The 16,307-nt window shown below is 41.8% G+C and overlaps 1 protein-coding gene across 10 annotated transcripts in view; it reads left to right on the top strand.

Moving 5' to 3' along the window:
- Positions 1–16,307, top strand: part of PPFIA1 (PTPRF interacting protein alpha 1) — a 122,774-nt gene that overhangs the window by 96,143 nt on the left and 10,324 nt on the right. For 5 of the 10 annotated variants that reach the window (XM_033206216.1, XM_033206215.1, XM_033206212.1 and 2 more), the window contains 4 exons: positions 2,777–2,839; positions 3,340–3,366; positions 14,441–14,616; positions 14,703–14,800. In XM_033206216.1, the coding sequence (XP_033062107.1) occupies positions 2,777–2,839; positions 3,340–3,366; positions 14,441–14,616; positions 14,703–14,800 (364 nt within the window). The remainder of the gene's footprint in view (positions 1–2,776; positions 2,840–3,339; positions 3,367–14,440; positions 14,617–14,702; positions 14,801–16,307) is intronic. The other 5 variants (XM_033206221.1, XM_033206218.1, XM_033206217.1 and 2 more) reach the window with 1 other exon arrangement.

The following is a 16,307-nucleotide window of genomic DNA, read 5'->3' as shown; positions in this document are numbered from 1 at the left end:
TAGTTCTAATTCAAAATTTTAGCATCAAATACATTAGGACTTTTAATTTTGGGGGAATTGGATGGTCAAAGAAACTTTATTAAATGCTTTTATGAAAGATTGGCTAGAATGGCATCATACTATAAAAATATGAGCTTTTTTAAACATAGAAAAGCAATTACAAATTTATGAAAATATGAAATATGAAAATACCAAAAAAATTGGTAGAGATGGGAGTCTCGCTGTGTTGCCTAGGCTGGTCTTGCACTCCTGGGCTCAAGCAGTCCTCCCACCTCAGCCTTCCAATGTGCTGGGATTACAGGCATGAGCCACCACGCCCGGCTGAGTTTATCAAAATTGAATCAGTCTAAGGGCCCCTTGAAGGAAAAAGTTAATATTTTAAGGACACATTTTATAATTGTTTTGAATTTCATTTTTCAGTTTATGTGATTCAAACTGAATGAGTAATTAATATATATAAAGATATTTGTTAAGCCAATTATAGTGTGTTTTTAAATGTTACTGGAATATAATATACATATAGAGAAACACACATATGAGTGAACAGTTAAATGATTTGTAAGTCAGCATCCACTGTGTGGTCCATGCCTACGCTGAAAACTGGGATCTGACCAGGGCTCTGAAGACCTCCTGCTCCTTCTGAGGCACTGCCCCTTCCCTAGGGGTGAGGGCCTGGCTCCTGACGCCAGAGACTGCTCTGTTTGTTTCATTCCTTATGTGGATAAACAAGATCATGTAGTATTCACTCTCTTGTGTCTGGCTTCTTTCACTTAATGTTATGTCTGTGAATTCATCCGTATCATTCTATGTGTAAGCAGCATCTTGAGTAAAATTTTTGTGTCTAGTTCAGAGGACTGGCTCTTCCAGGCTTCTTAGAAGCACCCATTTATTTATGTATTTATGTATTTCTTTATTTGTTTAAGTTCTGTAGTTTTTAGAGGCAGGGTCTCACTCTGTCACCCAGGCTGGAGTGCAGTGGTTCACTCATAGCTCACTGCAGCCTCAACCTCTTGGCTTCAAGCGATCCTCCCACCCCAGCCTCCCAAATACTTGGGACTACAGGTGTGCACCACCACACCCAGCTAATTTCTAAAAACTTTTTAGAGACAGGGTCTTGCTATGTTGACCAGGCTGGTCTGGAACTCCTGGCCTCAAGTAGTCCTCCTGCCTGCCTCAGCGTCCCTGAGTGCTGAAGTTACAGGTGTGAGCCACCATGCCCAGCCAGAAGCATCCATTGAAATATAGCTGACATACTCGTAAGAGATACTTGTTATCCCACCGTCAAAACTGATCCCTAAGGAATTTTTCTATTTTTTATAGAGATGGGTCTCACTGTGTTGCCTAGGCTGGTCTGGAACTCCTGGGCTCAAGCGATCCTCCTGCCTCAGACACCCAAGTAGCTGTGACTACAGGCATGCACAGCCATGCCTGGAAAAGATCCCTAAAGAATTCTAATCCTCCCTTCCCCATCATTCCAGTTTGTGGACAATTTTTTAAAAATAAAAACTAAAGGGAAAAATAAAGATGAGATCACTGGTTGCCTTATAACCAGTGTTTTACTGTATTTGATTTGTTTGGCCTGTAGGTATTTTCCGTTTGGGGAGCTCAGGATTTCAAACAGTTCACAAATCTGCAAATGTTCATCCAACATGAGCTGTACTCATACAGTTTCTCTCCATGTGGGAAGTCCCTGAAAGCCCTTAAGAAGGGTTATCCTACTTGAAAAAGAAGGACTATGTTAATAAAAACACGAATGGTTATTGGGAGATAAGGGCAGGCCAACTCCAGATGTATGAAGTTCAGACTTTCTACACTGGCTGGATTCCCAGTCCCTGCTTTTAGTCTCCTCAGGAGAAAAGAAATTGTTGTTGCGACGAAGAGCCTCCCAGGCTCACCTCTCCAAGGAGCACATCAGCACTGGATTCAGGGCTCCCAGTTACCTTACAAAACAAGTTTTGAGGGGTTTTATTTATTTATTTTTTTGTTCTTAGTGAACAAATTATGGTGATGAACAATAAGCTTTGTCCTCCCCTGTTGCTCTGAGAGCTCGTTTCCCACGGCCTGCCTCGGGAGCAGTGTCTGAGCTCTTCTCTGGTTGTTCCACATGAGAGTGGCCTTGCTGAAAATGAAGGTGCTGAGTGGTTTCTCCCGTGTTTATCCACTGTCTTCAGTAATGACGGAGAACACCTCACCTAAGGCAAACTCTTCACACCATGTCAAATGTAAGGAAAAAATCTCCCTCAAGTAGACACACAGGCCACTGTCTGTCTCGTGTCTGGTTCTGATGGCTGCACAGAGCCATCGACACTGCTTAGCACACCCATGACCCCCTGTGCCTGTGGCCTGCCTTCAGCCTTCCAGGCCATCACAGAGCATCTACGGCAGAAAGCCAGCCCTCCAATGGCCAAAGCAAGAGTTTCATGCTGGGTTCTTTGTTGTTAATCTGTTTTAAATATATTGAATCAATAGTTACTTAAGAATTACTCAAAGTTTCCAGAAGTACACAACGTGTTTTCTTCTCTTGATATTTCACACACCTCGGGTAAGCGTGGCATCTGAAGCTCTGGGCATCGTGTGCTCTTCTCCTGGTGGTGTTGACCACACGGTGTTAACAGGGAATGGTTATTCTGTACGGGCATCTAAACTGAAAAGTGAGAAGAGCGAACTTTGCCTCCTCGGCCCCTTCTCTGTGCCTGTGGCTTATGCGTGTGCCCCTCTCCTCTTTGTCACTGCTTTCCTTGCCCTGGATGTGGTTGGTGCACTGGGGTCACCTTAGACCACAGGAAATGTCTGGTTAACACACGAAGAGATGGAAACGCTCGCAGCCACGCCGCAAACGGTTAGTCACGCACCACAGCCTGCACTCCTCCCGGCGCGTTTTCCACTTAAGACCGTCTGGGTTCTTTGCCTTTTTGTTGAAAACAAAAATGTTATTTTCCATTCAGTTGTTCCAGATAAGTATTTCCTTTAGTTATTAGTTGAATGTGTAAGTAGAATTTGTCTTGTGTTTTCGGTTTTTTCCAGGAACTTCAAGTTGGTAGACTCTCTCTTTAGAATAGCTTTACTCTAGCTCTCTTTTTGGAGAGATCTCAGTCGAGCCTCCGTGTGTCTGTGTGGCCCTTTCTCCTTCCATGGATGTGCTTGGCATGGAGAGAGTCTGCTCCTTGCATGAGAAGTTGAAATTGTTGATTTTGCATGAGTTTTGCATGATGCTTTGCTAGTCTGAACTTTTTCACTCAGTGAAGCTGCATCTTCCCTGCAGAGTTGCTTTGCCTGCACTACTGAGCTCACCAATACTAATAGTTATGTTCTTTTGCATTCCTAACCACGTAACCCCAGGAAGATGAGGAGGGAAGCTGGGCTCAGGTTGGAGTCTTTCTGTAATATATTCTTCACTACATGTACAGCAGCAAAAAGCAATTGGAGTATGAAAACTTGTGTAATCTACTTTTTTTGATGTTTATAGCATCTTAATTTATTCAGAGTACAGGATTGTTAATGATTTGAAAGCACTGGTGAAGCAAAGCATAGGATTAAAGAGTGCGTCTCATGGACAATTTTGAACATTTCTCATATGGTGCCATGGCAGTTACTTTTAATTAATATAGATTGCTTTGTTTAACATATGATCTTTTATACAAAGTCTTGTGACTTAGGCAGCTTCTGAGATTATGTATGTAATTTCCTGGTAGGGTAACGTTAATTACAAGATATACTGATGGGGAAATTGTGTTCTAAGAAATTTCCAAACATAAAAATTGGCATAGTGACTTTTCCTCTGTGTCTTTGTGTTGATTTTTTTACTGAATACTATCCTAATACTGTGTCCACTTAAAGATTTTCTTACTAATGGAATCCTAAGGCATTAAGCCTCTTCTCGAGTACTGTACATTTGAATTTTCAGCTGCTCAATTCTTTAACTCACCAAAAGCTCTATCCCAACTGTTTTGCATTCTGTACGTTCAGACAGCTTGCCGAAATGTCAGCGGTTCCTGCTGTGCGATGCCACCAGCCTTCTGTGGTCAGGGTGTATATCTCAGTGGCACATCGCAGCCATGAGGCATGGACAGACAGTTGTAGAGGCTTTCCCGAATGGACTGTATCCGAGGGCTTCAGAAGAATCATTTTATATCTGAAAAGAATCAAAAGGATTTTAAGTCATAATTTTCCTGATTACGAGGTGATGATTGAAGCAGCTGTTTCCTTTTCTTGGTGCTCCTAAAATCTAGCCCATTAGCCTGTCCCCACACCTTTTTTTATTTTTTTATTTTTTTAACCAAATAGAGTAGCTATAATGTGACTCTGTGGGCTTTTTTCTCTCTTGATTTAAGCATTCTGTGCCTCTCCTCCAGATAAATAACTTCATTGTTTAACTTGTTAGATCTCTCTCTACAGGACCAATAATGACCATAAATGAATTATATAGGGTACATTTCATAATTACTTAAATTTCAGTATATTTTCCACCAAGTAGCAGAACTTGGTTAATACTTCAGTATGAAATTGCCTGAGTCAGAGACATGAAGTGTAAATTTAATAAGCTTGAGCTTGCTCTTTGCAGTGAAAATACAAACAAGACTGAGCTGTGGTGATGACTCCAGAACTAGCCGACATGCAGTCTAGTGGAAGCTCGTATCACTTTTCCCTCCTTCCTCCTTCCTGTCTTCCAGATGGGACTGCCACCTGCTGCCAAGGGCAGTACACAGTGGCCAGCTCTTAAACCGGGGAGAACTTTGAGCTGCCCCTAGACACTCAGGAGGAAAACATCAAGGCGTGCTCAAAACCATGTATACCTCATTTGACAAATAGTAAGAGTGCTGGCTGCGCGGAACATCTGTGAGCAGGACACCCGTGGTTCCCCCATCATGGAGCTCCCATTTTATGGAGTTCATAAAACTGGGTTGTACTTGTGACTGTTTCAGTGATGGGAATAAACACTGTGCAGTGGGTGTCTCTTCTAGTTCGGATGTTCTCTTGACTGAGATCACCTGGTATGTTTTTTTTCCAGAAGGCTGCTAACGCAGCCCAGGAGAAGAGGTGGGTCTCCCTGGGATGGAGCCTGAGCCTTCTGGGAGTTTATGTTAAAGGCCACTTCAGGAGTCTGAGCAGAGCATATAATGAGGAAACAGAAACAAGTAGGGTTCTGCTTCCATGCAGTTTTCTATTTAGACATTTCCTTTGTTTAATTTCCCCATTTAAGAATACATAATCAGCAAGCAAGAAAATAATACCATATATCCATGCTACACGTATCAGGCCTGGGCCAGCTGCGGTGCGTGGCTCACGCCTGTAATCCCAGCACTTTGGGAGGCCAAGGCAGGTGGATCACTTTCAGCCCAGGAGTTCAAGACCAGACTGGGCAACATGGGAAAACCCTGTCTCTACAAAGAATATAACAATTAGCCAGGTACCGGTGGCTTGAGACTGTAGTCCCAGCTGTTTGGGAGGCTTAGGCTGGAAAATCGCTTGAGCCCGGAAATTGGAGGTTGCAGTAAGCCGAGATCATGCCACTGCACTCCAGCCTGGGTGACAGAGCAAGACCCTGTCTCAACATACATACATACATACATACATAAATATATATATATATATATATCAGGCCTGTAAGGGTAAGGTTTAGAAGAGTGAAACAAGCACGGTGATACTGTTAGATAGCTTGATGATTACCCAAAAATGTTTGGCATATTTCTTTCTTTTTAGAGAAAGTGGTGAAGCATTTTTTTTTTCTAGTAGAATTTAAACATTCTTTGTTAGAATTTGAGTTATTGCTTCTAGCTTGGACCAAATAACAAATGATACTGGAAGCCAGAGTTTCCAGACCAACGTGGTGTTAGTTGAGAGCCATTACAAAGATCCCATAATGTAACTGCAGAATTCCTGTGACCATAACTTAGTCTTCCTCAGCTGGAGACTTCAGGTACCTCAGGTACCTTCCTTCAGTATGTGTGTGTATGTAATGTGTTAGTTATTTTTTATTGTATACATTTTGCATGCATTCTGTTAGATTTATCCCTGAGGATTTTACAGGTTTTGATGCCACTATAAATGGTACTTTTTAAATTTCAGTTTTCAGCTCATTGCTAGTATTTAGAAATATAGTTCATTTTTATAAATTGGCCTTGTATCCTGCAGCTTTGCTTAAACCCACTTATTCCGATAGCTATTTTGTAGATTCCTTTTCTACATTGATAATGTTGTCATCTTCAAATAAAGACAATTTTATTTCTTTTGTAATTTATGTGCTTTTTATTTCTCTTTCTTGACCTATGACAGTGGCCAGGATTTCCAGTACAGTGTAGAATGGAAGTGGTGAGAGTAGACATCCTTAGTTTGTTCCTTATCTTAGGAGAAACACATTCAGTCTTTTTTTTTTTTTTTTAAAGAGACAGGATTTCACCATGTTTCCCAGGCTGTTCTCAAACTCCTGACCTCAAGTGACGCACCCACCTCTGCCTCTCAAAGTGCTGGGATTATAGGCATGAGCCGCTATGCCCAGCTGAACATTCAGTCTTTTACATTAAGTATGATGTTCGCTGTAGGGTTTTTGTAGATGCCTTTATCCAGTTGAGGCACTTTTTTCTTACATTTATGGAATGCTTGGAGTTCCACAAATGATGGCAAATCTTGTCAAATGCTTAATTCTGCATCTTTTGAGATGAGACGGTTTTTTTCAATCTCTTCATATGGGGAGTTTGATTTCAAATGTTGAATCAACTTATGTTTCTAGAATAGTAAGCCATACTTGTCATGATATCTTATTGTTTTAACATATTGTTGATTTGGCAATATTTTGTTACATATTTTTGGATCTGCCTGAGGGCTATTGATCTATAGTTCTGTTACATCTTTGGTTTTGCTCTCAGGATAATGCTGGCCTCATAGAATGAGATAAGGTGTTTCAGACTTTTTTGGAACACTTCATGTAGAATTGTGGTTATTTGTTGATAAATGTTTGGTAAAATTCAGTGAAGCTATCTTGGGTAGAGATTTTCTTTTTTGTATGTTGGAAGATTTATGATTACAACTTCAGGTTCTAATAGAGATACGTGTTACCTGTTTCTGAGAAGCTTTGGTAGTTTATCTTTTAAGAAATTTGTCCATTTCATCTAAGTTGCTTAAAATTGTCCACAGTATTCCCATATTCTTTCAATGTCAATTGAATCTTTATTGATGTCCCCTTTTTGTTGTTATTCTGTCTTTGTTTTTGAGACAAGATCTCACTGTGTTGCCCAGGCTAGTCTCAGACACCTGGGCTCAAGCCATCCTCTGCCTCAGCCTGCTGAGTAGCTGAAGTTACCGGCGTGTGCCACCATGCCTGGCTGCCCTCTTACTTTTTTTTTTTTTTTTTTGAGATGGGGTCTCGCTCTGTTGCCCAGACTGCAACCTCCGCCTCCCGGTTCAAGCAATTCTCATGCCTCAGCCTCCCGAGTCGCTGGGATTACAGGCGTGTGCCACCATGCCTGGCTAATTTTTGTATTTTTAGTAGAGATGAGGTTTTGCCCTGTTGGCCAGGCTGGTCTCCTCTTTCATTCTTGATAGTGGTGATTTATGTCTTCTGTTTTGTCTTATGTAGTCCGGCTAGGGTTTGTTAATTTGATGAATATTTATGAAGTACTAGATTTTCATTTCACTGGTTTATTTGCTATTATTTTTCTGTTTTCTGTTTCATTGATTTCTGCTTTTTTACCTTCTTCCTTCTGCTTGCTGGGGATTTCATTTGTTCTTCTAGTTTAAGTTTTAATTTTTTTTATTTTGAGACAGAGTCTCGCTCTATCCCCCAGGCTGGAGTACAGTGGCACGGTCTCGGCTCACTGCATCCTCCACCTCCCGGGTTCAATCCATTCTCCTGCCTTAGCCTCCTGAGTAGCTGGAACTGCGGGCAAATGCCACCATGCCCAGCTAATTTTTGTATTTTTAGTAGAGATGGGATTTCACTATGTTGGTGAGGCTGGTCTCGAACTCCTGACCAAAGGTGATCCGCCTGCCTCGGCCTCCCAGAGTGCTAGGATTACAGGTGTGAGCCACTGCACCAGCCTAGTTTAAGTTTTTAAAAGCAGACTCTTGGATCACTGATTTTCTAGGTCTTTCTGCATTGATAATCCTTTGATATTATGATTTTTGCTCTCAAGGTATTGTTCTAACCATTTCCCACAATTTTTGAATTTTTTAAAAGTTTCTTTAAAAATATTTTCTGGTGGGGTGCAGTGGCTCACGCCTGTAATCCTAGCAGTTTGGGAGGCGGAGGTGGGTGGTGGATCACTTGAGGTCAGGAGTTTGAGACCAGCCTGGCTGGCCAACATGGCGAAACCCCATCTCTACTAAAAATACAAAAATTAGTCGGGTGTGGTGGCTTGTGCTTGTAATCCCAGCTACTCGGGAGGCTGAGGCAAGAGAATGACTTGGACCCTGGAAGCGAGGTTGCAGTGATCCGAGATCGCGCCACTGCACTCCAGCCTGTGTGACAGAGGGAACAATTTCCCCTTGTAATTTCTTGATGTGAATTATTTAGAAGTATGCTAATTTAAAAATATTTAGTAGGGGGTTCTAGATAGCGTTTCATTATTGATTTCTAATTTCTGTTGAAGTCAAGAGAATGTACCTTGATTTCAGTCTCTTTAAGTATGTTGAGATTTGTCTGTCTTCGAGAATATACTATACAGATAGTAAAAGAATATATATTCTGTTGTTGGGTGGCGTGTTCTATCTTCTGTTGGGTGAAGTGTTTTATCTTCTGTTGTTGGATGGTGTGTCCTATATTCTGTTGAAGAGTGGAGTGTCTGATATTCGGTTGTTGGGTGGCGTGTTCTATATTCTGTTGTCAGGTGGCGTGTTCTATATTCTGTTGTCGGTTGGCGTGTTCTGTATTCTGTTGTCAGGTGGCGTGTTCTATATTCTGTTGTCAGGTGGCGCATTCTATATTCTGTTTTTGGGTGGATTGTTCTATATTCTGTTGTTGGGTGGCGTGTTCTGTATTCTGTTGTTGGGTGGCGTGTTCTATATTCTGTTGTTGGGTGGATTGTTGTATATTGTGTTGTTGGGTGGATTGTTGTATATTGTGTTGTTGGGTGGCGTGTTGTATATTCTGTTTGTTGGGTGGCGTGTTGTATATTCTGTTATTGGTGGATTGTTCTATATTCTGTTGTTGGGTGGCGTGTTCTATATTCTGTTGTTGGTGGATTGTTCTATATTCTGTTGTTGGTGGAGTGTTCTGTATTCTGTTGGTGGTGGATTGTTCTATATTCTGTTGTTGGGTGGATTGTTCTATATTCTGTTGTTGGTGGCGTGTTCTGTATTCTGTTGTTGGGTGGTGTGTTCTATCTTCTGTTGGGTGGCGTGTTCTATATTCTGTTGTTGGGTGGCGTGTTCTATATTCTGTTGTTTGGTGGTGCGTTCTGTCTTCTGTTGTTGGGTGGCGCATTCTGTCTTCTGTTGTTGGGTGGCGCGCTCTGTCTTCTGTTGGGTGGCGCATTCTGTCTTCTGTTGTTGGGTGGTGCGTTCTATATTCTGTTGGGTGGCATGTTCTATATTCTGTTGCCGGTGGAGTGTTCTGTATTCTGTTGTTGGGTGGAGTGTTGCATATTCTGTTGTTGGGTGGACGGTTCTGTATTCGGTTACTGGGTGGCATGTTCTGTATTCTATTGTTGGGTGACGTGTTCTATATTCTGTTGTTGGGTGACACGTTTCATCTTCTGTTGTTGGGTGGTGCATTCTATATTCTGTTGTTGGGTGGCGTGTTCTATATTTTGTTGTTGGGTGGTGTGTTGCATATTCTGCTGCTGGGTGGCATGTTCTATATTCTGTTGTTGGTGGAGTGATCTATATGCTGTTGTTTGGTGGAGTGTTGCATATTCTGTTGTTGGGTGGATTGTTCTATATTCTGTTGTTGGGTGGCGTGTTCTATATTCTGTTGTTGGGTGGAGCGTTCTATATTTTGTTGTTGGGTGGATTGTTGTATATCCTGTTGGGTGGATTGTTCTATATTCTGTTGCTGGGTGATGTGTTCTATATTCTGTTGGGTGGATTGTTCTAAATTCTGTTGTTGGGTGGCATGTTCTATATTTTGTTGTTGGGTAGCATGTTCTATATTCTGTTGTTGGGTGGCGTGTTCTATATTCTGTTGCTGGGTAGTGTGTTCTGTATTCTGTTGTTGAGTGGAGTGTTCCATATTCTGTTGTTGGGTGGAGTGTTGTATATTCTGTTGTTGGGTGGCATGTTCTATATTATGTTGTTGGGTGGCGTGTTCTGTATTGTGTTGGGTGGAGTGTTCTGTATCCTCTTGTTGGGTGTCGTGTTCTGTATTCTGTTGTTGCGCGGTTTCTTCTATATTCTGTTGTTGGGTGGCATGTTCTTTCTTCCGTTCGGTGGAGCGTTCTATCTTTTGTTATTGGGTGGAGCGTTCGATCTTCTGTTGTTGGGTTGCGTGTTCTGTCTTCTGTTGTTGGGTGTCGTGTTCTATATTCTGTTGTTTGTGGCATGTTCTAAATTCTGTTGTTGGGTGGCGTGTTCTACATTCTGTTGTTGGGTGGATTGTTCTGTATTCTGTTGTTGGGTGAGTGTTCTATTGTCTGTTGTTGGGTGGAGTGTTGCATATTCCGTTGTTAGGTGGAGTGTTCTATATTCCGTTGTTGGGTCAATGTTCTATATTCTGGTTTTGGTGGCATGTTCTTTTTTTTTTTTTGAGATGGAGTCTCGCTCTGTCGCCCAAGCTGGAGTGCAGTGGCCGGATCTCAGCTCACTGCAAGCTCCGCCTCCTGGGTTCACGCCATTCTCCTGCCTCAGCCTCCCGAGTGGCTGGGACTACAGGCGCCCGCCACCTCGCCCGGCTAGTTTTTTGTACTTTTTAGTAGAGACGGGGTTTCACCGTGTTAGCCAGGATGGTCTCGATCTCCTGACCTCATGATCCGCCCGCCTCAGCCTCCCAAAGTGCTGGGATTACAGGCTTGAGCCACCGCGCCCGGCCAGGCATGTTCTATATTCCGTTGTTGGGTGGCGAGTTCTGTATTCTGTTGTTGGGTGGCGTGTTCTATATTCTGTTGTTGGGTGCATTGTTCTGTATTCTGTTGTTCGGTGGCGTGTTCTATATTCTGTTATTGGTGGAGTGTTCTATATTCTGTTGTTGGTGGAGTGTTCTACATTCTGTTGTTGGGTGGAGTGTTGCATATTCCGTTGTTGGTTGGCGTGTTCTGTATTCCGTTGTTGGGTCAATGTTCTATATTCTGTTTTTGGTGGCACGTTCTGTATTCTCTTGTTGGGTGGCATGTTCTATATTCTGTTGTTGGGTGTATTGTTCTATATTCTGTTGGTAGGTGGCGTGTTCTATATTCTGTTGTTGTTAGAGTGTTCTATATTCCGTTGTTGGATGGTGTGTTGTATCTTCCCTTATTGGGGGGATTGTTCTATATTCTGTTGGTGGGTGGATTGTTCTATAGTCTGTTGTTGGGTGGATTGATCTGTATTCTGTTGTTGGGTGGATTGTGCTATATTCGGTTGTTGGGTGGCGTGTTCTATGTTGTTGGGTGGCGTGTTCTATATTCTGTTGTTGGGTGGCATGTTCTATATTCTGTTGTTGGGTGGCATGTTCTATATTCTGTTGTTGGGTGGCATGTTCTGTATTCTGTTGTTTGGTGGATTGTTCTATATTCTGTTGTTGGATGGATTGTTCTGTATTCTGTTGTTGGGTGGATTGTGCTATATTCGGTTGTTGGGTGGCATGTTCTGTATTCTGTTGTTGGGTGGCGTGTTCTATATTCTGTTGTTGGGTGGCGTGTTCTATATTCTGTTGTTGGGTGGATTGTTCTGTATTCTGTTGTTGGATGGATTGTTCTATATTCTGTTGTTGGGTGGCGTGTTCTATATTCGGTTGTTGGGTGGCATGTTCTGTATTCTGTTGTTGGATGGATTGTTCTATATTCTGTTGTTGGGTGAATTGTTCTATATTTGATTGTTGGGTGAATTGTTCTGTATTCTGTTGTTGGGTGGATTGTTCTATATTCTGTTGTTGGGTGGTGCATTCTGTATTCTGTTATTGGGTGGCGTGTTCTATATTCTGTTGTTGGGTGGTGTGTTGTATATTCTGCTGCTGGGTGGCATGTTCTATATTCTGTTGTTGGTGGAGTGATCTATATGCTGTTGTTTGGTGGAGTGTTGCATATTCTGTTGTTGGGTGGATTGTTCTATATTCTGTTGTTGGGTGGCGTGTTCTATATTCGGTTGTTGGGTGGTGTGTTCTGTATTCGGTGGTTGGGTGGCATGTTCTATCTTCTGTTGTTGGGTGCTGTGTTCTATATTCTGTTGTTGGGTGGATTGTTCTATCTTCTGTTGTTGGGTGGCGTGTTCTGTATTGTTGTTGGGTGGCGTGTTCTATATTCGGTTGTTGGGTGGCATGTTCTGTATTCTGTTGTTGGGTGCCGTGTTCTATATTCTGTTGTTGGGTGGATTTTTCTGTATTCTGTTGTTGGATGGATTGTTCTATATTCGGTTGTTGGGTGGCGTGTTCTATATTCGGTGTTGGGTGGCGTGTTCTATATTCTGTTGTTGGATGGATTGTTCTATATTCTGTTGTTGGATGGATTGTTCTATATTCTGTTGGGTGGATTGTTCTATATTCGGTTGTTGGGTGGCATGTTCTGTATTCTGTTGTTGGGTGGCGTGTTCTATATTCGGTTGTTGGGTGGCGTGTTCTGTATTCTGTTGTTGGGTGGATTGTTCTATATTCTGTTGTTGGGTGGATTGTTGTATATTCTGTTGTTGGGTGGCGTGTTCTATATTCGGTTGTTGGGTGGTGTGTTCTGTATTCGGTGGTTGGGTGGCATGTTCTATCTTCTGTTGTTGGGTGCTGTGTTCTATATTCTGTTGTTGGGTGGATTGTTCTATCTTCTGTTGTTGGGTGGCGTGTTCTGTATTGTTGTTGGGTGGCGTGTTCTATATTTGGTTGTTGGATGGCATGTTCTATATTCTGTTGTTGGGTGCCGTGTTCTATATTCTGTTGTTGGGTGGATTTTTCTGTATTCTGTTGTTGGATGGATTGTTCTATATTCTGTTGTTGGTGGCGTGTTCTATATTCGGTTGTTGGGTGGCGTGTTCTGTATTGTTGTTGGGTGGCGTGTTCTATATTTGGTTGTTGGATGGCATGTTCTATATTCTGTTGTTGGGTGCCGTGTTCTATATTCTGTTGTTGGGTGGATTTTTCTGTATTCTGTTGTTGGATGGATTGTTCTATATTCTGTTGTTGGGTGGCGTGTTCTATATTCGGTTGTTGGGTGGCATGTTCTATATTCTGTTGTTGGATGGATTGTTCTATATTCTGTTGTTGGATGGATTGTTCTATATTCTGTTGGGTGGATTGTTCTATATTCGGTTGTTGGGTGGCATGTTCTGTATTCTGTTGTTGGGTGGCGTGTTCTATATTCGGTTGTTGGGTGGCGTGTTCTGTATTCTGTTGTTGGGTGGATTGTTGTATATTCTGTTGTTGGGTGGCGTGTTCTATCTTCTGTTGTTGGGTGCCGTGTTCTAGATTCTCTTGTTGGGTGGAGCGTTCTGTATTCTCTTGTTGGGTGGCGTGTTCTATCTTCTGTTGTTGGGTGGAGTGTTCTATATTCCGCTGTTGGGTGGTGTGTTCTGTATTCTCTTTTTGGGTGGCGTGTTCTGTATTCTGTTGTTGGGTGATGTGTTCTGTATTCTATTGTTTGGATGGCACATTCTATATTCTGTTGTTGGGCGCCGTGTTCTACATTCTGTTACTGGGTGGAGTGTTCTATATTCTGTTGTTGGGTAGTGTGTTCTACGAAATGTCAGGTCAGGTTGGTTAAGGGTTGTTAGTTTAGGTTTTCTATATTCTTCGTTTTTTTTTTTTTTTTTTTTTGCTCTTTTCATCAATTGCTATGAGAAAGAAGTGTTGAATTTTTTCAACTGTAATTGTGGATTTACATGTTTCCCCATTCAGTCCTATTGGTTGTTGCTTTATCTCTTCTCTAAAACTATATTTTAACTCACTTTTACTGATTTTGAAATAGATTTTTTGTTTAGGAAAACAAACTGTTAAAATGTAAACCAACCAGAGATAATTTTAGGGAGCAGTGTTTAACTGAGCCTTCAAACTTGTTCATGAGTCGTGATCAATCTTTGTTGTCATATTATTATATTAAAAACTATTTCAGAGAGGAAATTTGTAGCCAGGTACAGTTTTTTTGTAGTTTGATTAAAAAGTTAAATTTATCACAATGAATCATATATTTTTAATGTTACGATTCCTTTTGTATAAAAATTTTACTAACAAATTTAAAAGGTGAGAAGAAGAGATCAAATTGTTTTGCAATTATAAAATTATCATTCGTTTAGCCTTTGAGAATATAGGTAATAGATTAAAAATTCAATTTAAAAATGATTTAAACTGCTTTTGAGACTTCCTCCATAACTGACCTTTTCCATTTATGAAAAGCAGACACTCGCCTATGGGGACATGAACCATGAGTGGATCGGCAACGAGTGGCTCCCCAGCCTGGGCCTACCCCAGTACCGTAGCTACTTCATGGAGTGCCTTGTAGACGCCAGGATGCTGGACCACTTGACCAAGAAAGACCTTCGAGGGCAGCTGAAAATGGTCGACAGTTTTCACAGGTAACTTAATGGAGATAGTTCTTACTAATTGGCTAAGATTTTTCACTGTTTCCATCTCTAAATCATCTCTCTTTTCTTCCAAATAGAAACAGTTTCCAGTGTGGAATTATGTGCCTGAGAAGGTTAAATTATGACCGGAAAGAACTGGAAAGAAAAAGAGAAGAAAGTCAGAGTGAAATAAAAGGCTAGTACATGACATTTAATTGATTTAGTTCACTCCTACTTGCTGGTGTGTTTGCAGCCTCGGTGACTTCCTATTTTCAAAAAAATCAAGAAAGGCTAAATTTAAGTGGAGAAAACTAGTCTAGTGTCATTGCAGAGGACGGCTGGATGAAGATGAGTGCTTTTGACATCCTCTTCCACAGCCAGAGAACTGTTCCCTGTGTTCTCACACCTCAGTCTGGAGGTTAAATGTCTCAGGCTAATCATTTCCTATGAGTTTTCCTTTGGTCATGGCCTGTGTACTCCTTCACTCCGAAATGTTGTTCCACACTGTTAGATAACAACAGAGCAAAGCTCACTTGATGATTCAAGTGTAAGAAATGTGACTGGGGGCTTATCCAAGGGGTTCAGGAACACAGGAAAGCTCCGTGCAGTTCTGCTCCCAGAGTGGAAGGAGAAGCAGCGTCCACATTTCAGCCAGTCCTTGAAGAAGGTGGAGGAGCTGCTTAGAGTAAGGAAAAGGCATTTCAGTTGGAAAATACAGGCCAGGGAGGTGTTAGAGGACGTGGGACATTCATCCAGAAGACGTGGAGTTGGTTCTCTTCTCTACTGGGGAGCCTCTCACTCGGTACTCAAATTTATTTGTTTATTGATTTATTTATTTTATTTTGAGACAAGGTCTCGCTGTCTAGCCCAGGCTGGGCTGGAGTGAAGTGGTGTGATCACAGCTCACTGTAGCCTTGAACTCCTAGGCTCAAGTGCTCTTCCTGCCTTAGCCTCCCTGGTAGCTGCTGGGACTACAGGTGTGCTCCACCATGCCTGGAATTTTTTTTTTTTTTTGTAGAGACAGGGTCTCGCTATGTCACGTAGGCTGATCTCGAACTTTTGAGCTCAGGCGATCCTCCCACCTTGGTCTTCCAAAGTGTTGGGATTACAGGTGTGAGCCACCACACCCAGTCAGAATTTGGTTTTGAAGTTAGATAGTAAACATTAAGCCCAGAGTAATGACTCCCAGAATTCCTGGAATGCAAGGTCGCTAATAACAAGAGTGGTAAGAAGAGGCCAGCCTTGCTCACAGTGAGTAGACACCAGGTGGTGCTCCAGGCACTCCGGGATTGGCTTCCTTCGTCTTTCCCTCAGCCCCGTCAGTCTAAGTGCTGTTTTCGTCCCCACTTTTTACTAAGAAAGAAACTAAGGATAAAATATGGTTGGGAGATGGCCCCGTTGAAGGGAAGTTTACTCATGATTGAGTTAATGGGAATCAGGAGAAAAGTCGTAAGTCGACATTTATACAATGTGTGTATATGTATGGACTTTTATCCAGAAAAGGGCATTGGAAATGAAATATGTCCATCTGTTTTGTTTTCTGTATCTATTTTACATCTTTTTCCAATAGACAGAAACTGTCTTTGGAAGTGATTGGTGATCATCTGCATATGTTTTTATAGAGTGGCTATTTTTAGACCTAATAGAGCAAATTGAATAATTTGTTAATTTTCTTAAGATATTGTGACCAGGCATGGTAGCAC

The sequence above is a fragment of the Trachypithecus francoisi genome, unplaced genomic scaffold, assembly GCF_009764315.1.
Source record: "Trachypithecus francoisi isolate TF-2019V2 unplaced genomic scaffold, Tfra_2.0 Lachesis_group8, whole genome shotgun sequence".
NCBI lineage: Eukaryota > Metazoa > Chordata > Mammalia > Primates > Cercopithecidae > Trachypithecus > Trachypithecus francoisi.
Note: the sequence above shows the minus strand (reverse complement) of the source record. Positions and strands in the feature narration are given on the sequence as shown.